The 26,237-nt window shown below is 36.9% G+C and overlaps 1 protein-coding gene across 1 annotated transcript; it reads left to right on the forward strand.

Annotated features, from left to right (window-relative positions):
- On the forward strand, window positions 1-21,041 carry LOC117973729 (transcriptional activator protein Pur-alpha-like). The gene is made up of 2 exons (XM_034926874.2): window positions 1-121; window positions 17,703-21,041. Exon 2 carries the CDS (start codon window positions 17,793-17,795, stop codon window positions 18,651-18,653), a length of 861 nt encoding a protein of 286 aa, XP_034782765.1. The 5' UTR covers window positions 1-121; window positions 17,703-17,792; the 3' UTR covers window positions 18,654-21,041.
- The last annotated feature ends 5,196 nt before the right edge of the window (window positions 21,042-26,237 follow it).

A 26,237-nucleotide genomic window follows, 5' to 3' on the forward strand; every position in this document is an offset into this window, starting at 1 on the left:
TTGTTTCCGTTTTCAGAAACTGGGGGTCCTTGAGCCAGTGTAGCGGCAGTCTGAAAACAAGCCTGCTGAGCAGCGCCACTACTTCACCTTTGTCTTTGCCGGTGTCTACTTCTGACAGCAGGTAGAAGCGTTCGCATACCCTCTTGCCTCTGTTTGCAATAACTCAGCAGGGTAAGCTTGCAGCTGCTCGGATGCTCACTGCTATTTGATGTCGTATAACAAAAAAAAAAAGAAAAAAAAAAAAAAACGTTTACTACGATAATTAAAATGTTCTTGCCTCCCAGGCAACTTAATTGCCAGAGGTGTGTATATTTAGTGCATAGGTCTATGTGAATGAGAGTGCTTCTTCAGCAGATCCCTCTCCCGCAGGGTCCGGCACTGCTCAGAGTCTGCAGACAGTCGCGTGCAGTATTTATGAGTGCAGGCTGCACACCTGGCACGGGTATTTGACCTGTTTAAGAATCGTATTGTATCGTATGTTGGTTATCACTATTAATTGAGCTATATGTTATTATCTTGTATTGTTATTTTATGCTTATTATTTGTTTTGTGATCCATACACTTGCATCACGAATTAAGAAAAAAAAAAAAAAAAAGGTTTGCAAACACTTCTTGAAAATAATGTCTCCCTGACTGGTAATGTTAGGATTTCTCACAATGGCCTTGTTCCAACCATGCATGTAATGATTGGCTCGAGTAGTCCTAAATTGAGCTGACCAGGGCTTTAATTGTTTCATTGAACCGGGGTTTTCTATTGAATATGATGTGATAGTAGTCCTATGCTTAATGTTGTTCTCCTTCCGGTGAAACAAAAGGTTTCTATATATTAACAATTACTTTTGTCCATTACATAGGCCTCCACAAAGCTGTATCATTGTAAAACCAAGTATTTAAGTATTAAACATTCATATGGGACATTCTAAACCTGTGTATTTTATTCGTTTTCAATTGCACAAAAACCCATCAGTTGCATGTTTAATTTTTAAACAGCATGCAGTGTAAACCAGAGGACTGATACATAGGCGGTCAGGAATCCAAAATATATGGTCCCGCCTAAATCTTTGTGTGCTGTGTAGGCCTGCCCATAAAAATGTAAGGATTACTAGCTCCAAACCAAACATTTCTAAAAGCAGAACAATTGTTTTAATCGAACCTTGCTGCTATTACTGGCCTTGTTGGGAATTTCTTTAGAAATGCTTTTAGTGTTAAAACATTAAGTGGGGATCATTCATCAGAGTTTTATTTTGAAAACACGACATTCGAAAAACCTTTTATGTCGGATTTTTCTCTTGTTTTATGAAAAAATGAATTCCACAGACACCTGCCCTATAAATAGAACAGTAGGACCACAGTAATTTCCCTTACTGAACTTTGAGAAACCGCTCTAATTCGAGGGGTGGGGGTCATGCTGCTTACTGCACTTTGAGAAACCGCTCTAAATCGAGGGGTGGGGGTCATGCTGCTATAACCTGTCCACTTTTTAAACTTGATCCCGCCCCGCTAGCAGCATTTATTTTATTAGCAATGTTCAGTCCTTTTCATCCTGTTCGAGGAAAACGTCACACGGTTGTTTAAACAAATAAAATATCCTTATTAATGTGTACTTATTTTAGCAGTATGTATAAGATAGCTCTGCTGTATAATGCTTTATTTTTGTTGCTGTTTCGGCAGGTGCCATTGTACATTTTCCTGTCCCGTTTGTCTCCTAACACAACCCACAATTTCCCTTAATTAGGCTCGTTGGCCCTGGATATCAAAGTGTCTTCCGACAGTGCGAAACACCCTGGCACCTTCAGTTTTAACCCCTCTCATCCCAAACGTTGTTTCCATCAAAAAATGAAAAACCTTTCTGCCGTTTTCCGACAGGTGGAGTGGGTTCAATTTACATAAAGTTGGCGGAATAATAGTCATTATTTAAATGAGAAACATATATGTTAATGAAGCAAATGACAATTTTTACAATTTTTTAATGAATGGACAGGTGGGATTGCAAGGTAGTGAAGGCAGAGAAAAACACAACAGACGTGCGTTTCAGGAGATGTGGAGAAACAAGAGAAGATACATTTAATAGAACATAGTACATAATAATAAATCAGGTGCATCATCAGGACAGAGGGGGGGGGGGGGGGAATAAAGTTAGAGAGCTCGTGTTAATGTAGTGTTATAAACGTATGTATTAATTAAATGATATTTTCATGAACCCGGTTGCACTTTATGAAAATGAATAACATATGAGTGTATAATAGGATATCATATAAACAACCTCGTAGCTTTATCCATGCATATCTTCGTAGCACCTGCTCTTCTGTGAGGTCCGATCAGGTGTCCCTTTGACGATACACCCGCGGGGTATACCATCGGCGGGGTCTGCGATTCTATAGGGGGTGCTACATTGCTTAACACCATTTTGGGTTGTTTTGTTTTTGTTTGGAACACGAAAAACTGTCAAAGTTAAACCGCCACATAAACCCTCCCCGACTGTCAGAAAAGCTTTGATATTCAGACACATTATATTTTGTTTTGTAAATGTGTTACATGTGTTTTAACATATGTAATAATTATTTAGCTCAATATTAAATTATACTTATTAAATAGCCTAACGCTTTATTCGTAACAATGCTGTATTTATGGCGCAGTTCCAAACGTGTAGATAACATGGGAATATACTGTGTAACATTACATAAGCATAGACAGAAATGTGACGTTAGGTCTTAACCCTATAGTTTCCGTCTCGATTACTCAAATGAGATTTCCAAGACCATTCAAAATACATTGGTGCGTGGTTCTTGTATTTTCAGGCGTGGGGGTACAATTTGCTAGCCTGCTTGTATTGAAACACGACACCAAATAAAGACCTATCGTATCTGAACTTACGATCTTGCAATATAGAAACGAGCTCCTGGTTCCGAGCATCTCTAATTCAGGATTTCAGATATGCGACCTGTCAACATTCATATTGAACATAAGCCCCGTGATTTCAATGCTGTCCCTCCTACACTAAATCAAGTGCTAGGAATTAAACACAAACATATGCAACAATGTAGATGCATTGTTTACACTGTAGTGTTTTGGTAACATGTTTTGTCTGTCTAAAGTTTAAAAAGAAAAAAAAACACGAATGTGTTTCTAATGTGATTTCTGTTCATAAACACTAATGTGTTTCTAATGTGATTTCTGTTCATAAACACTAATGTGTTTCTAATGTGATTTCTGTTCGTTTTTTAAACATTTGCTTTTCCAGTATTTTGTTTATTACTGGTCTGTTCAGTGATTCAGTTTCTATCCACTATCAGACTCATTTCTGTCACAAATGTTTTCCAAGTTTGTTTTTCATGTGCCTTGGTTTGCAGTCCCTTTGAAAGGTGGTCTTCGTATCAAAAGAATGAAGAAACATTTTAAACACCCTCTTCAATACGAAGTATTAAATGACATGTTAAAGGCAAGGCTGAAATAGCATGCTCTGGAGCGAAACAGTACTCACGAGGCTTGAGTGTGTATTTACCGTAAAACTTCAAATAATTACCGGGTCTCAAGTAATCGCCAGTCTCCAATACGTGCCGGTTCTGGTGGCAAATATTGTAGGCCTAAATAAACGCGGGCTCTCTATTAAACGCGGGCTCTCTTAAATGCGGGGTCTCTATTAAATGCGAGGTCTCTAGACCTATTAAACGTCGGGTCTCTGTCATTGCCATTGAAGCTGAGGAAGATGAGGAGCAGCTTTGAGCGTAATGAACTGCTAATAAGTGACAGCGATGAAAGGGACTCTCGGGATTAATAAATAATAATAATAGAAAACGTAATTTAAGGTAGGCCTAAATGTAATGCATAGGCCTATTTGTTTAATGCAGTTAATACGTTATTAAAAGTTTTGATAATTTTAAGCGTGCTAAAAGTAGGCCAGATACAAACCTCTTGGTGAATTTTAATGGGTTTTGTTGTATTAACAATGTACAAGTTTGAGATTAAACAATAAATTATGTTTGATAATGATAGGCTACTTATTGCTTTTATTGTTAATTTTTTAATTTATTATTATTATTATTATTATTATTATTATTATTATTATTATTATTATTATTAATGGTAGATCTAATTCCGATTTTAAATACAAATTCGTACTTCTGCTTGATCATTTTCCAATGTTTTGAACACCGTATCTTTGTTAACCAGTGCATGTAAAACGACCGTAATAATACTTTCTCTTTATACTTGAGGGTGTACAATACAATGTAATTTTGTTATAAAACAAAACTGTTATGCCCACTTAGTTCCCACTGACACACAACCTTTTAACAAAGCTGCTGGAGTGTTTAAATCAGTGACGGCTGGTGACCTCTGAGTCGGGAGGGGATTTTAAAACCTTTTTTCACACAATGTGCAATATATCTAATTTTATTTTATTTTTTTGCCTTATCCATAACATTCTAAAGTAATCAGTAATCTCGTGTAAAGGGATAACATTTACAATAATATTGAATATTTAAATATTTTGTGGTTTCAGTTTTTACCGTTTTAAAAAATGTAAATATGTTGATTTAAATTAACTTATGTACACAGCAGGCGCAGCGAACAACACAAAAGTGTAAATCTAGTACAGGCTTTTATTTTTCGGTAACATTCGGTTTGAATTCGTGTACTTTGCAGTAAGAGTCGTTTAATGAATTGGATTGAAAAATAGTACTGTTAACTTTAAAAACGGGTTGTATAAGTAACAAATTATTCTATTTTGTTTGTGTTAGTCATCAGTCATTACAGTAAAACAAAAAAAAATCTACAACAGCAGGGAACTAACTGATACTTGCAACTTTAGAGGTAGTTGTTAATTTCGAAGCCTTTTAGCTGAGGATTTTCCAGGTGTAAAAGTCCTTTTTGACATTCTGAAAGGCTGTTACTGTATTAATGAGGTAACTTTGCTTCGTGGGGAAAAAACACAATACGTTGTCTCGTCTTAAGTTACCATAGCAACAACCAGCAACGTCATTTTTATTTTAATTTTTTATTTTTGTTTTATTTTATTTTATTTTATTAGCTAAGACTCCCTGCCCTAGACAATTCAAGTTTCACATTTTCACTTCAAACGTAATGCTCTGCTACCAAATGAAATTTCTTATTAGCATTTTCAATTTTTAGCTATGGCTTCCCTTCAGATTTTATCTTGAGTTTTTCAGTATAATCTAGCGTCGCAAATTGAGTCTTAATCAGCCGATTAACTGTGTTATCCTGCATTTGACATTTGACCCCTTCACAAGACAAGCACCAAAATAAAACAATAACAACATAGTGTGTTTCTTACAACTTTTGCGATGCAAAACGAAACGAAGCAATTTCAATCCTCACTCCAACATTAACTGCACGTGATACAACTGTAAAAAAAGGTGGAAGGAGGATGTGTGGGTTGCACCAATTAAAACCCATGCTCAGATCACGCGAACACTGTGTTTAATGAGAGAAGGGAGGCTTGCCTCCCTTTGTAAAAAAAATAAATAAAAAAATAACACTCCACCAGAACAAGAACACCATCTACCACTGCTAGAACTATAAGCACGTGTCTCTCAGCAGCCAGAATTGCTGTTAATTTAGGAATGTTCAAATATATATTTTGAAACTTCTAGCCAATAATTATATTTTATTTTATTGAACATTATATATATACATTCCTTTGAAAGTTCAGGAGGCTTTTCCTCCTCTAAGGAGTCTCCACTGGTTTAAATTGAGTTATGATGTTGCTACAAGGCTGTGTGTCAGCGGCTTCTCAATGACCGCATGAAGCATGTGAAGCTGGAGATCTAATATAAACGCCGATCTCCAATACGCGCCGGTTCTGCTGGCAAATACAGTATTGTAAATAAACGTGGAGGCGCTTAATTGAAGTTTTACGGTAGATCAGTCCCCCCACGTTCACCATTTCAAACAGATAGCACACAGTGTATCAAACGGTGGACAAATTCGTTTTTATTCAAAGAGGCTCTTTTCTGCATATTTCATTTTTTTTTTAAAGGAGTGCTAACCTAAACAAGCGTTCCTACCTCGTGTTAGCTTTCATTGTCGTTATATAAGCACTATGTGTTCCCTTTACGATCTGCAAATTCAAATACAACACCTATACACTACAGAGACTGCTGCTCGGCCAGGTAGTGAGTTTACATGAAGCACAAGTGCCCAATGATGTAGTGATATATTTAGAAACGAGGGGTCGCTATTATCTACCCCTTCCCCCTCTCTCAACCCTACCACGCCCCCTGCTGAACCGCAGTTTATCACAAGTAGTTACGGAATTTGAAAGGGCTAACAAGAGTACCAATTGATTACAAATTCAGACAATCAGGTATTGAGGTATTATTGTAAACAACTAGACTTACAGCTATTTATATTAAATATAAATAAATAAACAAATACTGTACATATTTTCACAACCAGACCGTTTGCAAAAAAAAAAAAAAAAAAAAAAAAAAGAAGATTAAGACCACAGGTACCCTTTATTTGCTTGTTGCGATTGAGTTTTAACTTTTAAATAAATGTTTAGCTTATTTTATCTGCATTATTTCTTATATATGGGTCTAAAAATAAAAAAAATGTTCCACTCTCTACATTATTCACACCTGTTGCTCCAGACCAGGCACGCTATATTCAAACTTTTTTTCATTATTTATCTCAAGGGTTTCTTACGGTTATTGTATTCTTTGCTTATGTGTATGGGTTATACACATGTATATCTCCATATGTTAATAGGAGCAAAACAGTTCTATATTCTACACGTGAAGTACGGAAGCGGTGCTCTCCCTGCGCAAGAGAAGTGGAGGAGCGGTGCTCCCCCGCGACCCCTGGCGCGACCCCCCGCACTACCCCCCTGCTGAAGTGCCAGGATGCAGCATGAACGCCAGACCGCAGTCTAAGAATGAAACATGAATCGGTACCATATTTCAAACACGTGTTAGTATTTAACTCTGTACTGCAATGAGTGTCTTAGGGACAGTTGTGTGCGTCTAATTGGTATTGTCGAACAGTTCAAATAAATACGAAGACAAAAATGGGTTTAATTCATGAGCATTTGGTTTAGGGTGTGGACTTGTAGCTTGTCTCGAGTTATATTTAAAGGTCCTTGAGGTTTACTAAGTGAAACCAGAATCTCATTTGAAATGTTCCACAATGGACACAGGGCAAACAAAGTCATTACTTTATGAGGCATGCTTTTCTTTTAATTATAAGAACTAAGAAATGCATTTCAGGTTTCGTATTTATCGTTAGTTACTATAGAGGCCACGGTGACCTGATTGTCAGATAACTTCTGTTATTATGTTTTATCTTATACTTTTGTTATATATGCTACACGGAGCTACATGTTATCATCTCTTACTGAACCTCTATGTATACATTATAGAGGATAAACCCTGAGACAAAGGAGCTGTTTCTTCAAACATGAGCGAATAAACACGTGATATCTTTTCATATGTCCAGTACAGGGATAACATGTGCGTCTATCGCCTGCAGATTCGCCAACCGTGTTGTGTAAAATAATATATTACTACCTATGGTACTGCCTGGTCCGGCAAAGCCTTTAAAAGTGCATTTCAACCTTACTGTAGAAAAGGGTTGCTAAAATGAATTTAAAAAGCACATCGGGGGTAAGGTTTTGCCACACCCCTAAGGATTATAAACTGCAGTAGTGTTGTTTTCTGGTTATAGGTCTTTGAATAGTACCCCAGTACTAAATACAATATCTTTGGAACTGTATCGAGAAGTAATTGCGTCCTTTCTGTTGGTTCTTTTGTTTTACCTGATCTTAAAGCACGCGTTACCAGTAGTAGGCCTACAAAGAATTAAGAAATGATGGCAGGAAATCGAGTCTGCCCTGCATGCGTTCCAAAAAATACTCACTTTTGCTTTAAATGATCAAGATCAATAAATTAAAGTATTTTTAAACTTTTTAAAATGTAATTGGTGACTGATCAATAAAGTGTGGCGTTACCAGCAAGGTGTGGCGGTCAATGACGCCTCATCTTTATACACCGAACCGACTGAGAAAGAGGTTGGAATTTAAAGAGGAGGGCCCTGGAGCGCCACGCCACGGCCCTGGAGTACCTGTGATGGGAATGGGGAGCAGTCACCGAACCGTTACAGGGTTACGCACCATTCCCAAGCAACACATTCAGAGCACAGTTCACTGTGTTTACACGTCTGCTCTAATATTGTTTGTGCCTCTAAAATAAACATTTACGTTGAATTGTTAAACCGTTCGATGTGTAAACTTAGATTCAAATAACGTTTAAAAATGCTTGTAAATAAACGTTACTGAACTCCATGTAGAGTAGAATGGATTTTCATTTCTTCGTTACCTTTAGGAATACATGAATGAATGCCGCGATATTTACTCCATCCGCGCTTCAACTATTGCGCGTTTAATTGACAATTATTTTTTCAAAACTTGATCGCGCCGGGAGTAAAACTATAACCGGGACTTGGAGGCAGTGGTTCTTGTTTTTAAGCAAGTGCAAAGCCACGATTGAATTGTTTCGTGGAATCCCGTTTTCTATCGTTGTTTTTGTGTATTCCTTTCAGAATGGATCCCTATGGGGTTTGTAAATTTCTTTATGATTGGAATAATCTCCCTACCTACAACACTGGCAATTCCGGAGTTGTAGGAATAGAGCCTGTATGAATCGAGACGCTTAATGGGATCAAAACAACATATTCACATACATAAATTAATACGTATAAACAGATGAATAATGTACATTCGTTATGAAAAAAAAAATGATTGCGTTATTTTATTTATTTATTTATTTATTTATTTTATTGAAGTGTATTGTCCTGGACCGGTTAAAATATTTAGTAAATACATTTAATACATTTCTGTTCTAAAGCTAGTGTCTCGATGTGTATGGAAAGCGTAATCAATTGTTTACCAATTAAATCTTATGCCACATGTTATAAACTCATTTTACTATTTTTTAATACTTTTTTGGTAACTTTTTTTTTTGCGTCTAAAGCCTTTTTGTGCATGTAAAGCCTAAAACAATTAAAATAAATACTGAAATAAATTGTTTTTATAATAAGCAATTTTTAATTTTCCTTTTTAAATAAATGGATGTAAACTTCCTTTAAAATCGGCCCCGCAGTCATCATATAACTGTAAAATGAATTAAGTTGAATAAAGAATTACATTTTAACAACATTGTTTACGCGCTGTTTTTACCATTCAGCTGAATAAGGGTGTGTAGTCCGAAGTCCTGATATCATTGACTTTTTTTTTTTTGATCAATTATTCACATTTGTGTACCTACATTACCTTTTTCTTTTTGAGATTTGATATATATATATATATATATATATATATATATATATATATATATATATATATATATATATATTAGAAAGCATAATTGTATAAACAATATAGAAATTATACATTATTTCACAAATACATTTGCATTGAAACCCTGTACTGCATTGTAACGTTCAAAGGCGCCTGCCAAATAAATAAAACGCGTTAATAAAGAGAAAACAAACAACAATTTAAAACTATTAGTTTAATGAATATCAGAACTAACTCTAACGACCGATTATGTAATAGAGGCTACAACTGCGGGTTTCAGGTAAACATAGGCCTAAACATTTTAATAATAACTAAGAAGTATGTGGTTAATTGTTCATTAATAAAACCAATGTAAAATAGTTCTCCAGGCGGAGGGTAACACGAGATATTCTCAGAAGTCTCAGAAGCTATTTGTAAAGAAAGTTTTTTTTTAAATGAAAATAAATCTCTGCTTATTGTTATTATTGAAGCATAAATCATTCCGTATAGAATAAATCGTTACAGATATTATTATTTAGCCTATTTATTATTTTTATCGCAGTGATAACGGGGTTTAAAGTTTCTTAGCCTTTTTTTAAAGTTTACATTCAAAGTGAATCAAATAACACACACACTTAATATTGCTTATATACAAAACAGATTTTCATTAGCCGTTTGTTCTGTCTTATCATCGCCCAAATTCGCATTAAAGATCAGCGGGTTTCACGGCCTCTGGTTAGCCTGGGGCTCGTGTACCAACACAATGTCTTATCAGGCGACGTCGAGAGACAATATACGATAGAAGTAGCGTTTCTGATAGCGTGCTCACATCAGTCGTATTTCACCGTTACCAATTTACCTGGCGTATAAATGCGACTGGGGGACCTGCACAGTTATTTCCCTCATTGAACTTTGAGTAAACATGTCTGCTCTAATGTATATGTGTTTAAGACAGGCTGAGACCATTCCAGCTCAGAGGGCATCGGAAGATGTGTGCACAGTGTCTGTGACATGGTTTCTTTGTTTATTGTATTACTATTATGTATTGATATTGTTATTATTATAAATGCGTGTTGTTATTTTGTAATTTTTACTATTTCTTGACACTGCAGATCTCTTTCTGTAACACGCTTTGCGATACTATGAAAAGCGCTATATAAATAAATACAATTGAAAATTGAAATTGATCGATAAATGATATAGTGCTCCTCTCTTCTGCTCAGAGTGTGTAGTGAGGTGGTCTCAGTCTGTTTGATCACGCCGTGGCCCGCTAAACGTTACACGGCTGTTAATAACATGTTATTCTTATTAATTAGTACTTCGTCTAGCAGTATCGTATCTGTAAACTAGCTCTATCTATAATGCTTTCTTTGTGTTGCTGTTTCGACAGATGTCATTACTGGTTTCCCTGTCCGGTTTGTCTCCTGTAACCCAACCCACAATGTCCCTGATTAATTAGGCTCATTATATTTTAATGTGTTGCATGTGTACTAACATGTAATAAGTATTTAGTTAAATATGAAAGTAGACTTATTAAATAACAATGTGTAACACAATGATGCGCTTATGGTGCAGTTCCAAGCGTGTACATTAGTACATGGTTCCATTAAAACAAATGGGGTGTTGGGTCACTTACACTTCCTGTCTCGCGTATGACTAATGATGACGCAAATGTGATTTCCAGGACCATTCAAAACACATTCCTGTTGCGTGGTTTGTGTATTTTCAGGCTTGGGGGTACAATTTGCTGGCCTATACCTGTCGTATTGCAACACAACACCATATATATATATATATATGTGTAATCATGTATCATATATTTATTTATCATATATTTTCGTTGCAAATTCTGATTCAATTAGTTAATTCAATTATACATTTTAATTGTTTGAACTATTTCAAGTCAACATATTTCGACGTGAAATCTGAATTTGTCATTGGCGTTCTGCCTTACAGGAAATATGATGATTTTAGACGAGATTCTTTGTCCCTATATGAAAAGGTACTATACCATGTGAGACAGACAAAAGAGAGAAAAACGAACACAAATTAATTTTTAAAGTAGCTTATTCAAGTAAAATGTGAACCCGATATTTATCAAACATTGGCAGGGACCAAACCAAAACTTTGACAACCCGCTAATCGCACTTAACAAAACTGTATTTAATAGCGTTTTCATTTTATGAGTAGAAGAAATAAGATACTTCCAAAAAAATGCGCAATTAAATACAGTTTTGTTAAGTACGATTAGCGGGTTGTCAAAGTCTTGATTTGGTCCTTTGTCTGGAATTCTAAAAACGGTGTTCCAATTACACGAAATGTATTTTTATTCCAAATATGTTATTTTAATCACACGAAAAGATGTCAGTATTTATTCAGTTGTTGTTCCGCTGTAAACCGAGGTAGAAGAAAAGCGTCTGATGTTGTGTTTATTCTTAGAGCTAATCCCTTTCACTTTCATTCTGAAGTGTTGGGATCAGATCTGTTGCACAAGCGACCTGTAATTAAACAATACAATACACAAACACGGTGTGTTTCTTTATACTCTGCAGACTTTATTATTTTTAAAGGTTTGTTTTAGAAATAAATACAAGTTCAGAGTGCTTAATGGAACTGTTATGGAACTGTTTTTGATTGCAATCTTATGAATAGGTGCATATTCTTCCGATTTCACAAAAATACGGGTCAGTTTAAGACTGAAGTAACAGTTTGAATAGCTACCTGCTGCACGAGAAACCGCTATGGAAAGAGCACGTCTCTGCCAGCTGTGTGCTGTAGGAGCTGGCCCTGCCGTTTATTCAGACAGTGCCGGTTACTTTCAATTATTTACTAAGAAACATGTACGAATAAACTGCTATAGCCATGTCCAGCATTTCCTTTTTGGTCTCATGTCAGAATAAACACCGGTGTTTAAATCAGCTCGTCTCTCTAAACGCTCCGTGTGTTCAGCAGTCCGGCTCGTGCTTCACACACAGCGCGTGAGTTTTCGGTTGCAATTGTCTTAACACCAGAAGCTCGCGAGTGCCAGAGACTGAGGCGATTGAGACGGACCACTCAAGATTGAGCTAAGGTAATTACTATTTAATTATATAATATATATCTTCTATCAACTATATTGTTTAACATTTTATAATATTGATGTAGTGTTAAGGTGTTAAGTAATGTGAAGTACCTTATTTATTTATTTATTGTAAACGTATAGCATTACAAATTTTAACCCATTTAACACGAAATAAAACACAGTATTTGGTCAATTTTATATATATATATATATATATATATATATATATATATATATATATATATATATATATATATATATACACACACATACACACACGTCCTATATTTATTATGTATATAGGCTATGCCTAAGCAGGATTATTATTATTATTATTATTATTATTATTATTATTATTATTATTATTATTATTATTCTTAAATTAATGTTTTTGTGGAAAATGAACGTGGTCACACACCAAAGTTACAGGGTCGAGTTTCGAATGAAGCGGCCTATTACTTAACAATACACAAACTACTGTGCGGTCAAGACAAAAAAAAAAAAAAAAAAGTCGTTCACATATATCACTGGAGCGAGAATGTTTCGCTCGGAGCTATTCCCTTGGCAACAGACAGCCCCCTTCGCGAGAAAAGTGATTGCGTCACTTCCTATGCAATGGGGTGAACAACTGTGAGCCTAAAACTAAATCAACAGCATGGCCTCGCCGGAATTAAATTACAGTTCCCATTAGCGACAAATAAGTTAATAAAATGTGGTGAATTGTCAATAAATACCGGTCAGGTCATATGTAACTCCAAAATGTGTCAATAGAAGATGCACATAATATTATGCTGTGAAAGTGATACAGTATTGAATAGCTACTGTGAAGCTATGCAACAGTGTAACTTACCCAACCCCGCCCCCTGATTCTTTTGATACATTGCAGTTCATCCTCTGAAATCTATAATACTTTACTGCACAGTGATAAAAGCCATGGGTGCCTTCAAAGTGTGGGATCGGCAGCGTAAACAAAAAAAAAAAAAAAAAGGTCAATGGAACATCCTTCAAAGGAGTTATTGAAAAAGGTGAGTAGATAAAATGTTACTGATATAACTTTCTATAATTCCAAATAATCTTTTATAATCTTTCTGTATGGTTGCAATGGGTGGACGGGTGGTGTAATTAACTGCATTCCACTTATATTTTACAGTCTGTTATAGAAATTAAGGCAGTGTTGGGATGATTCATTATTCTGTAGTTGAATTGGCTGGTGGCACAAAATGGAGCACGGATCTAACAACAGCTGAAAAGATTCAAAATAGAATGAAAAAGTCAAATGGGCTGAATGGCTGTCTGTTGTTCTGCCATTTCTTATTTTGTTATGTATAAATCTAAATGATCAATTATTGATAACCTTTTCAGGTTCACAAAAACTTGGCCTTCCAAAAAAGGGACATATACTGGTCCTGGAAACTGACGGAACTGAGATTGATGATGATGAAATCTTATTGGAGATGCAATCAGAAACTTAATAATACTGATGGAAAGAGAGAGCATAACATCAATTGAAATGAAATCATATCCCTTGACTCCGCAGCATACATGGAATCTTTTGCAAATCGGAGTAAGTACCTGTTTATGTTTATTTTTATTTTTATTTTGTTCATCAATTTAGTTTTGTTGCACATTATTAAGATCTATCTATCAATGAATATCAGCCTCAGACTTAATTTTTTTTTGTTTTGTATTATTATTTGTTATTATACACTACAGAATGTTCAACAGTGGATGATAGAACCCCTCTGCCTCCATTTTCTGCCCTGGCTGGCAATTCAAGAGGGATATGGCATAAAATGGTTGATGAAGTATCTAAAAGGGCTGAAGAGGTTAGGACGGTCTCTGAGTTACTGATTGGATCCAAGAAAGAGGTGAGGAAATAAACGATCACAAAACACATTGTATTCTTGTGAATGACTTGTGGCTTTCCCAGCTGGAAACGCATGAAGGTAACAAACAAAAAGAACAACAAACCCCCTCCCTCTCCCCCCTTCACACCCCGCCACTGTACAAAGCAATTACTTATACAAAGGTCATTACCCCCACCTCATTTTTCTTTTCAGGGAGATCTCAGAATGCTACCTGTAATTCAGCTCATTGAAGAAAAAACCAAATTTGATAAAGGAAAGGGAAAAAGTCAGTTTCGGTCATCACTGTATATGAGGTAATTATACTAAATAACATTAATCAAAATTATGCATAGGGCAAAGTTTGGGGACTTTTTGTTGTCTTCGATGCATTTTAAAACCTATGGTTTTGTTTTGGAGTGGGGGGGCACCCACTGACTCGGCTTCAAACAAGGTCCTCTTATTGTCATTCAAGCATAATTATGTTGACTTATATAATGCTAACTATTGACACAGTAAATTTAAAATCATCTTTATTTTATCTAGCAAAGTACAATAAAAAATGTTATATTTTATATATTTATATTATTTTGTCATCATTTCATTATGTTATATTTTTCAGGATACATCTACAAGTGAACTTGACAAGTACCTGAAAACCACACAAGAAGAACCACCGCATCTTGTTCTTTGTGTTGCAAAGAACACCCTCCAGGAAGCTGTAATAGTAGGGGATACTGTTGCGATATTTTGCCAAGCAAAAACTGTATTAGATGCTGTGCTTGTTCTCCTGGGAATGTATACCATGCCTTCCACCTGCAGTACCCCAAAGTTTATTCGCAGGTGCTTGGATTCCTGCAGCAATATATATTGGGAGACCAATTTACTGGATGCAAATCCCATAAATACAGATTTTTTGCAAAAGGGTTTAACGATTAAATTAATGAATTACAACAATAACATTCTTACATAATTGTAAATACCTGTAAACAAATTAAATAATTGTAAATTATTTGTTAAACCTGAATTTCATGATAAGGTAGTATGTTTTTATTGTGTATTTAAATAATTTATTTGAGGGAGTGGACATATACAGTATTCTATTTGATGTTACAATTCAAATACTTGTTACTATGCAATAGATTTTTTGTTACAAAAAAAGTGTTTGGCTTAACTTTGAAATATGCAATAAATAAAAGTAAGTTGTTTAATTTGTGTCTTTTTGTATTGTAAAAATAAGAACGCATTTACGTGTTTAGATCTTAAACACCTGTAGATTTGTAAACGTGTTCAGGTGTTTAAAAAGTGTTACAGCGATTAAACATGTTCACGTGTTTATTACTTAAACACCTTAACGCGTTTATATTCTAAACATGTTTATAAAGTAAACGCCTTGACGCGTTTAAAAAGTGTTACAGATAAGTGTTTATGCATGTGTTCAAAACTTAAACACATGGTTTTAGAGTGTAGTGTTCTGTAATGTAGAGATCTCAGACCATGGACAGCTCATAAGTAATCTAAACAGGAACAGTTCCAAGAGAACGCTCTTTGGCACTGTAACTATAGGCATGTTGAAAAACATTTTTGTTTGCCAAATGTATTTTTCTAGTTCAAAAACACAGTTCATCATCCGAGGAGACATGTTTAGAAGAATGTTTGTTTGATGGCTATTCAGTTCCTAAGAAACGAGCGAATTAAATGAAATTGGTTGTGCTTTTCGGTTTTTGTAGGTTGTCGGGCCTAGAACGTTTTCCTTCAGAATCGTTCTCTGTTCAACTTACTTAATTAAAACAAGTATTGTTTTAATAACCCATAATAGGACAGATAAAGTCGTGTTTATTAACCACGTGTTACAACAGTTCATGCCTCTGTATATGTTATAAATTGACCTATAGAGTTTTATGAATGGAGGGACGCTGTAAATCAACAAGATGCATATGTATTGTAATGCTTTCGCTTGCACTAGATCCGTGACTTTTAGCTGTAGAGGACCCTACTGAACTTTAAGGAATGTTTTAACGTGTGTGTGAAGCAACTGCTATGGATTTGGTGTTAGGGAATACTAGTTTTGGTAAACAGATTGCACATATTGGTGCAATCTGTTTACCAAAACTAGTATTCCCTAACACTTGCATATTGTCCGCATTCAGCAGTGATGTGATTGATTGACTGATTGTTCATGTTTAACGTTGCTGTTATTTAAGGGCTACAGTGCTTGTTCCCCACGTCTCTCAGGACTGAGTTGTCTGTACAATGAGATCCAAGCCCGTCGTGTCTCTAAATGTACTTTAGCATGCACGGGTGAAAAATTACATTTAATGTCCTGTCCTCTTCTCCCTCGACCTATCTGAGCAACTTATGACAAAAGGATCGCGATAAGCATAGATATTTCAATTGCATCTAATCTAAATCGTTTGCTTTTGTAATTGCATAGGGTATTATTTGTACAATTGGATATTTGTATGTGTATGTTTCATCCAGTTGGGTATGGTCCAGTTTAACAGCTGGGTATGTTTTGGTGCCAATAGGACGCTGGGCTCAGGCTCCGCAATGCTCCAGTGAAGTTTTCACAGCTTCTCTCATAAGTGAATCGCACGCTATTCCAAAAGTAAATACCTCTTAATGCCTTCTTTTGAAACAGGTGCAATGTTTGTACTCATTCTTTTGTGAGTCGAACAATACGTTAGCAAGAAACGGCTAATATTCCCTCTTGGCCTTTTCGGCCCAATGGTACTTTAGGAGTACCCAAGTTGTGTTTTATGAGTTTTAATAAAATTATCTTATTTATTTTACGTTAGAAAAAGGAGAAAACTTAGCATCAATAACATAAAAAAAGTGTTTAACTGAGCAGCACCGGTACACCTGGAGACTGCGGTATTGGCTTATACTTTAGAGTTACTTTGTTTCATCATTTTTTTCATCAGTTTGTTTTTAAACCCCCCTAGCTTCATTGCATAAATGACCACTGCTGTTACCGTGTAGCATGTACAGCCAGCCATGGTGTTGGCTCACTGATTCTTGCTCATTCTAATGATATTGTAGGGGTATATTGGTGGGCTGTTACCTAATGGCTCTCAACGTTAAGGGACATTTCTCTTCGTCCATTCTAGAGCAGTTATAATTATTGGCTCCGGGTTGCAAAACCAAAACAATATAGTTATTGGTACTGTAGTAGTATTTATCTGACCCAGCATTGAGTACCAAAGCATTGAGGGAGGGGTGGGGAATTTGTTTTTATTTTGTATTTATCAATGTATCTGTTTATTTATTTTATGGTCAGGGGCACGATCATTTCTATTTAATTTAGGGGACAATATAAAACATGTAAAGCTTAATAATGTGCCCAAATACACTATTGTTAACATAATTGTAAGAGCTCAGCTCAACTCAGACATTGTCATTGAGTCGGAACATTTGACTGTATTTATTAAGAGCATCCGCGCTGTGCAGCGGGCATCCTTGTAATGTCTGTGTCTGTTTTGTGTGGGTCTGTCTGTCTCTGCAGATCTCGCGAGATCGGCGGCGTGGCTGGCTGGCTGTGGGGGTTGCAGAGCAGGCAGGCTGAGGGAGAGAAGGAAGGCAGGCAGGCAGCATCATGGCGGACAGAGACAGTGGAAGCGAGCAAGGAGGAGCACCTACGGGCCCGGGCGCCGGCTCTTTACACCCAGCGGCGGGCGGGGCGGGTTCGGCTTCCGGGCTGCAGCATGAGACTCAAGAGCTCGCCTCCAAGCGGGTCGACATCCAGAACAAGCGTTTCTACCTGGACGTGAAGCAGAACGCAAAGGGCCGCTTCCTGAAGATAGCCGAGGTCGGGGCCGGGGGCAACAAGAGCCGCCTGACTCTCTCCATGTCTGTGGCCGTGGAGTTCCGCGACTACTTGGGAGACTTCATCGAGCACTACGCCCAGTTAGGGCCCAGCAACCCAGACATGGTCCAGGACGAACCCCGACGGGCGTTGAAGAGCGAGTTCCTGGTGCGCGAGAATCGGAAATACTACATGGACCTGAAAGAGAACCAGAGAGGCCGGTTTCTGAGGATCCGCCAGACCGTGAACCGGGGCCCGGGTTTGGGCTCCTCGCAGGGCCAAACCATCGCCCTCCCCGCACAGGGACTCATTGAGTTTCGCGATGCCTTGGCCAAGCTCATCGACGATTACGGGGTGGAGGAAGAGCCCGCCGAGTTGCCCGAGGGCACCTCCTTGACTGTTGACAACAAGCGCTTCTTTTTTGATGTGGGCTCCAACAAGTACGGGGTGTTTATGCGGGTGAGCGAGGTAAAGCCCACCTACCGCAACTCCATCACCGTCCCCTACAAAGTGTGGGCCAAATTCGGGAACACTTTCTGTAAGTACGCGGAGGAGATGAAGAAGATCCAGGAGAAGCAGAGAGAGAAAAGGGCATCGGAGCTGCTGCAGCAACAAGAGGAGGTCCACGGGGACGACGGGGACGAAGATTGATACCAGTAGTGCGGAAAGAAAATAACAAGAGAAACGAATAATTAAAAAAAAATACTTTACTGTAAAGAAAATTAAAACTGTAACTGTTTAACTCCAAGGGCGCACCACCCACCCAAATTCCACAAACTGACAGTTTGACATGTTGACTTGTCACCCATCGCTGGATGTTTCCACTTATCCACCAATTAAACAGTAAGCAGCTGCTAAAAACAAAGTAATAACATTATATATGAACTGTGTTTCCTACTTGATTAAAATTAGAACTGAGTGTTTATTTCCCTAATTAACCGAGAAGTTTTGTACACGTTCAAGCTATTATTATTAAAAAAAAAAAAAAGTGTTTGCAATGGTCAGATTATAATATTGCTGAATTCTAGCAGAAGAGAGTCCTTTTCATGTGAGCTAACATTTGACTTCAGCACAAAAGAGATATTTTAGAACACGTAAATAATTTTTTTTTTCTCCATTTTGTTACCAAATTTCAAACCTTAAATGGAGGTTATTGTAGTATATTTGACACCTATATACCTGTGATTAGAAATGTGTGTATATACGAGGGCTAGGCATGCTGTGTGTCTGAGCTTTGTTCAATGTTATGCAGAAGTCTGTAGAGTAAGGTACATAGGTTTAATTCATGCAAGGTAAACTATAAGAGCTCTCTTTTATACAATATGCATTGCATCTGGACCATAAACATATAAAACTGGTCAGTGGAACTTCTGTGAACATGAAGAAAATTATATAACAAAACAAAAAAAACATTTAAATGAAAAGCGCTAAGTTGTTTGATTTTTCAGTTTTAACGATTATAATTAGCAGAGCAAGTTATACATTCGTCTAAGGCTGTTTGTCATTACATGTGATCTCGCAATGTACCTGTGTAACCCTAACTGTTTCAATATCTCAAGAGTGCAGTAACTGCATGCAGCAGTTTCTTAAGGAGATGTATTTTATCATATCAACCTGCTATTAGGGCTGTGCAAAAACATGGTAAACCATAAAACATTTAAACAAAACAGTGAAAAATACACATGATTTTGTGAATCAGAAGTATTAAAACAAACGACATGCCCACGTTTTAAGTGGGTGTATTTAAAAAAAGCTAAAATCCAACACAAACAAAAATAGAAACATTCAGCTACTTGTAGGTAAAGTTGCACCTGTGAGAACTGCTGCATGTACACTGTAGCAGAGCATCGTTTGGAGATTAGACAACCTGGTGCCTTATGTAGAGTACATGTTTATATGCCGGTTCAGTCCTTTGGAAATCTGTGGTTTGTGGGGGCATCTAGTTTGCCACAGCAAATGTGGTGGTTAACTACTGGATATTTTAAAACCCAAAGAAAGATTGACTTTTTCAGTCACTTGAGTGAGTATTCCTGAATTCTCTCACAGGCTTTCAAGGGAACCACCTTCATGTAAACATGGAAAATGTCACCTGCAAGGAGAGGAAGTATGCTATGCTTAACTGAGGTTCGACAGGAAGAGATCTGGCCAGTTTCAAGGTAGACTACAGACGGAGATATAAACAGCCTCCTGTAAAGCCCTTTGTAATGTTTGCAAATTCTGTATGTAGGCATATGGCTTGGGCAGTATGTGTATTTTGTGAGTTGCTAAAGATCACGAAGGAGTATTATTTAGCATGTCTATTTTATTTTTATTTTTTTTAAAGAGTTACTCCACATTGTTTTTGTTTTGACCATTTTTGCTCACAGAAAAAGGTTTTGATGAAACTTTTACTAAATGCTACATTTCATTACTGTGTGCAATACTGTATGTCAATGTTGGCGGTTTTCTATGTGTATCAATTAAATATATGAATAATATTTGGAAACCCTTGGCTGAATTCCACAGTAGTTTATTTTTTTTAAGCTGACCCTGAAAAAAAAAAAAAACTTATATCCGAACATAAACGGCTTGCATACAGTTTTCTGCACTTAGAAATGTGATAGCCATGCAACATGTTGCACTTTCTGTATTCTAGTAAAGTAATACAGTCTGAATTCCTCTGCGCAGCCAAGGAGAGGAGAGGCCAACCAGAAATCTGTGTGAGATTAACGCATTCGAGAGCCCCACCTGCACCCTTGCTACCTGTACCTGTACTAAAACGTTGCATTGTCTATGTACTGAATGGATCAGTCGGTCCACCCACTAACTCAGAACTGCTGTTTAATCTCACAGAAAATAGCCTGTTGTAATGATTGCTGTTTCCTACATTATTCAGCACCTTTCTTCATGTCAGTAAATATCATAAGTAAATCTGATTTTAGTTAACATTGCAACACAGTTTTTGAAGAAAAAAGATGTAAAATAGATGGCTCATAAGCATGCAGTAATACATGTTTTTGATGTTTGATGCAAGTTATAAAAAATGTACCTTGAAGCAGATCCTTGCAAATTGTACTTTTTTATTGTTTGTTTTTGCATAAATCTATTGGTGTTTCTTTTAGTTGAATGTGAAGTACTGATCTTATTCTCGTTGGACACGGTACATGTTACTTTAGCATTCAAAAGTTTCCTAATGGTTCTGAACTCTTAGTGGAAAGTCTCTGTGAAATAATATATCTTCTCATTAACTCCTGTTGTCTCCAACCGGCGAATCTGAAACATCAAGAAACTATCAACTTAGTTTGTATAGAGGGGATGAGGGGGAGATGTTCTTTGTAGATTTGCAGTGTTCATTTGTAGGTTATGTGCCACCAATCATTTCTTCAGGATTTCCATTTCAATGTGCAGTGATTGGAATGTCCTTGTACAAATAGTTAGCGCAAGCACATACACTCATAATGTACTGTAACATTGGAGCAGTCTTATTGTTAGTTTGAGAATATAAAAAATCTCTTTTTTCTTTTCAATATTCTACGTGTAAGAGGATCTCCCAGCAAAGCCCCTGCAGAAGGTCTGGCTATAGAGATGCCGTTTTAAACCTTCAGGAACACAAATTACTGGAGTAGTGAAGGCTCTGACTCAATCAAAATGTGCAAAAAAATATTTATTGTGCAGTAGAGTAGTGCCTGTGTTGGCTCCTTTTTTATTTTTTTGTTTATTTTAAGGGTTAAGGCTGCAATCTGTTCCCAATGCCCATGGCAGTACAGTAGATAGTTGTTTTTATAATAGTAATTATAAAAATTACTATTATAAAAACAGTAGAGAACCATGTGTTATTTGAATTGCATTACGCAAGAGGGATATAATTTACTCTTGATTTGTGAGGCATTATTATTATTATGATGATTATGATTATGAATAGGCCACGGTATCAATGTCTGGGTACCGGCCGTGTAGTTCTGCAGGAAGCTGCTATGAGAAGAACGGTGGTGCAGTTTTGTGTTTTTCAGTAACTGTTGGTTTGTTCTGTATTGTTCTCTACTGACTGTTAACCCTTTTTAGCTGTGTAAAGCTGGCCGTTCTCCACAGTGTTTAGGTTAGTCTTGGAATCGCAGTTAAGTGCTTGAGTTTTCACCAGAGGTTATCTTTGACCTTGTATTCTGTATTGTTATTAAGGGATTATTGTCCCCATTATAGATTTGTTCCTGGTTGACTTTTGTTTCTTCTGTGGCTTTATGTGATAATGCCTCATAACATTGGCCCTTAAAAACCATTTTCAGAAAATAATTTTTTGTTGTTTTTGTTTTTTTCTTAACCTCCAGTCCTGTCTAAGCTGTACACTATGTTACAGTATTGCATTGTCGTCAAGTTAATTAGTGTACAGTTTTAATATATATCTATATATATCATTTTATAATTGATTGTATATAACATTATAATATTGTGATGTCTGCATTTGTGTTAATGCTAGGTTTCACAATAAACAGACACTCTGAATAAGCTACATTAAAATATATATATATATATAAATAAAAAATAATTATAAAGATATTCGAAAGACAGCTATGTAGAAAATGAGTAGTACGTCAAGTCAAGATATTAATATGTTGTTAATAGAAGACTGGCTTTGACATGGAAGTGCTGCCAACATTGTAGCAGTTGAGCAGTGTAATGGCTATGTTCACCCTCAGTATTAGAATGCAGTGCTAATTGTATGTCTGGCATTTTTTTTTAATGATACGGCAGAACCTATTTTGCTAATTTCTAGGGTGACAGTATCTCATTCCAGACACTGAAATCATTTAAGTAAATAGAAGGTGATGTTCGTATTCTCATTTTTAATAATGCAGCATTTAATTAAATGACCTATTTCCTATGTGATCTCAAGCACAGATGTTGCTGTGTCTGGCAGCTCGTAGTGGGATTCCTGCAGAATGAAGTCCATGTTCTCAAACCTGCCCAGCCTCCACACAGTGCAGCACAGTGCAGGGCTCTCCTGCCTCCACACAGTGCAGCACAGCGCAGGGCTCTCCTGCCTCCACACAGTGCAGTGCAGCACAGTGCAGGGCTCTCCTGTCTCCACACAGCGCAGGGCTCTCCTGCCACCACACAGTGCAGGGCTTTCCTGCCTCCACACAGTGCAGCACAGCGCAGGGCTCTCCTGCCTCCACACAGTGCAGCACAGCACAGGGCTCTCCTGCCTCCACACAGTGCAGCACAGCGCAGGGCTCTCCTGTCTCCACACAGTGCAGGGCTCTCCTGCCTCCACACAGTGCAGCACAGCGCAGGGCTCTCCTGCCTCCACACAGTGCAGCACAGCGCAGGGCTCTCCTGCCTCCACACAGCGTAGGGCTCTCCTGCCTCCACACAGTGCAGCACAGTGCAGGGCTCTCCTGCAGCTGCCAGACCCTTCTGGAGGGAGCTGTTTAAAGCAGACCCAGGGCAAACTTGTTCTGTTCTGGTATTGCAGGCTCCAGAATGACCACTGCACCCTTAGCCGTGTGCTTTCATTTTGTTTAATTGCAAATTCACACAATGCAGTTTGTCTATTGCTTTTGGCAAGCCTGCTTTTTTTAATTTGTTTTATTCTTACACAGTATTTGAATAACTGATATACTGTTAACAGCTGCCACGCACTGAAGAGCTAGGTTTGGCCTGGATCTTGCATAAAGAAATGTGTAGAGCTTACTTTTTGTATTATTATTCAAGGTGTTTATTTACCTACAGTAGGTGCTGCAGTTCTCAATGGTGCTATGCTGCAGTCATTGGATTGCAGACCAGCTGTTTTAATGTATTTAAGTTTGGTTATGCCAGCTGAAGACCAGTGAATTTTCCAGTGACCCAGTTTGAGAGAGGCATCCCTGGTCTTTTTACAAGCTGTTTTTGGAAGCAACGCACTTTTAGAATCGGAGGCCAATTTAAAAAAAAAAAAGTTATATTTTGTTTGTCTTTTATCTACTGCTGGGAAGGAAGGCTGCAGTGTAGATTTTTCAAATGCCATGCTCTCTGATGTGTATCACTATTTACAGTTATATAAGTTTTGCCATGTTTGTTTCCAGGTTCTTCCCATAGTAGTCAATTCCTAGGGAAAACAAAAACATTAAAGCAGTGCATGGGCCCTTGTTAGTGAAGTGCATGTATTATATGAGGATGGGCTATGAATATTGTGTTCACTACCCAACAATGCAGAGCCCCATTGGCTTAGAGGATGGACCTCTATCATATATATATATATATATATATATATATATATATATATATATATATATATATATATATATATATTATTTATTTCTTAGCAGACGCCCTTATCCAGGGCGACTTACAATATTATATATATATATATATATATATAGATAGATAGATAGATAGAGCTTTTTGTAGGATGTGCTATTGATGTCAGGGGTTTAAAAAAATGTATAGGTAATTTTTAATTTAAAAAATTAATAAATGTACTCCTAGTTCGTATTTTGCCTGACCTAAACAATGCAGTATCCCCTTTTATAAAATATGCTATTCAGCTGTCATTAACCCTTTTAGTTTTTCATCCAATTTCTATGGGCAAGTTGCCTATAATAATCTTTAGTTTTGTATTTATTTAACCCCTCTGAAGTGGCCTAAAGTCGATTTGAAATGCTTATTGATTAGGCAGTGTGGGGTGGCATTATACTTTACCTAAACACTGTCTAGAAGCTTTTGATGGGATGCTGCACTTGTAAGCATTTCTTACGGATCCTGTTGGCTTTGCTGGTTGATAGGACCATGTCATTTTCACATGTTGTGTGTTAAAGTATCCTGCTGTGTTCATGTTCTAACAGGTCTAACTGAGTAAATTGCATGACAGTAAAGAATTAGTGCTAACATGTATTGATTCCTAGTTGGCAACATGTTTTAAATGTCACACAATTAAGACTGTGCAATCTATTTTCTATAGATACTTTACTTCAATCATATATTTTTGTAGAGTATTTATTACTGGTATATTGCCTTTCATGAACTAAATATGGTGCTTAATTGGTTTTAGAAATTCTTTCATTTTCAAAAAAATAAATAAATTAGATTTTTTAGATTTTGGGTTGTTGTTTTGTTATGCTTTTTTGTGTATATTCACAGCCTTAATAAATTTGTTTTAGACTTCTTGGTGGTACCTTGTGTTTGTTTGTAACTAGTTTATGCTGGTAGTAATTTTAGACTAAATGTCTTATTATTGCAATAAAGATTACACATTTCACAGACTTCTGGTGTCCACACATTACTTTATTAATGATGCACATTATTCTTTCAAATTTCTATCGTCTTTTAAATCAAGCTAATTGCTGATTTTAGTAAGCATCTGATTACAAAATACCACAGTGCCAGGCAACGCTAATTAGTGTGGACACTTCTGTTCAAGTTTCTTGGCCCTTGGTTTGCGAAGTCTGCTGAAAAGTTTCAGCATTTCTGTGGGAACTGAAGAACCTGACACTAGAACTCAGCCATGATCATAGTTAGGTTCTGCTTCTTGAAATATAATGACAAACAGCTGCTCCATATAGAGCCATGGGAATGATATTTAGGGACTTTAAAGCTTCTAACCTGGAACCCAATACAGTGCCCATACAGGGTGAAGCCCAAATGCTCGTCTGTTTAATTAGAAAATAACTACACAATATGTTCTGCCTATAAAAGTCTGGAATTCATAGAATGAATGTTATTGTCACTTTATATTATTATTATTTTATGAGCACTGTTTCTTTGGAAACCATGAATAAGTATAGACTGGTAATGATTGGGTTTCTAACCACTGTTTTAATGCTATCCATTTTCATTCCAAACAGTTTCGTTACCAGTCGCATTCTGAACGGCAGTTCACGCAAGACGTGTGACCTACAGCATTGGGAAGACACTCGGTACTCAGAAGCAGTGGCTGGATATTAAATCATTGTTGTTTTTAAGGCGTCGTTTTTTTTTTCTAGTATTATTATTAGTTTTGCACTATTATTGAAAGTCAACCTCAACAAGCTGCATTAATTAGCCCATGTTGATTAATGTAACGCTAACAGCCTGATTTACAATGTGAGCTCCTTAACCGCTCTGGGTAGAAAGACACAAAATTCGAAGAAGAAAAAAAAGCTCTCGCTCAAGACACGGAACAGACTGTTACGCACCTGTCTCAAAGCAATGTACCCTTTATTTACAAGAAGCCATTCGACGAAAGGCGAGGTTTCTATAGTCAGATTCAGGTCTGAACTTCCTGCATCCGCGATTTCGTGTTGC

The sequence above is a fragment of the Acipenser ruthenus genome, chromosome 22 (assembly GCF_902713425.1).
Source record: "Acipenser ruthenus chromosome 22, fAciRut3.2 maternal haplotype, whole genome shotgun sequence".
Lineage (NCBI taxonomy): Eukaryota > Metazoa > Chordata > Actinopteri > Acipenseriformes > Acipenseridae > Acipenser > Acipenser ruthenus.

Bases quoted from the DNA above. Each gene is read 5' to 3' on its own strand.
- LOC117973729 (XM_034926874.2), top strand. From the start codon at position 17,793: ATGGCGGACAGAGACAGTGGAAGCGAGCAAGGAGGAGCACCTACGGGC.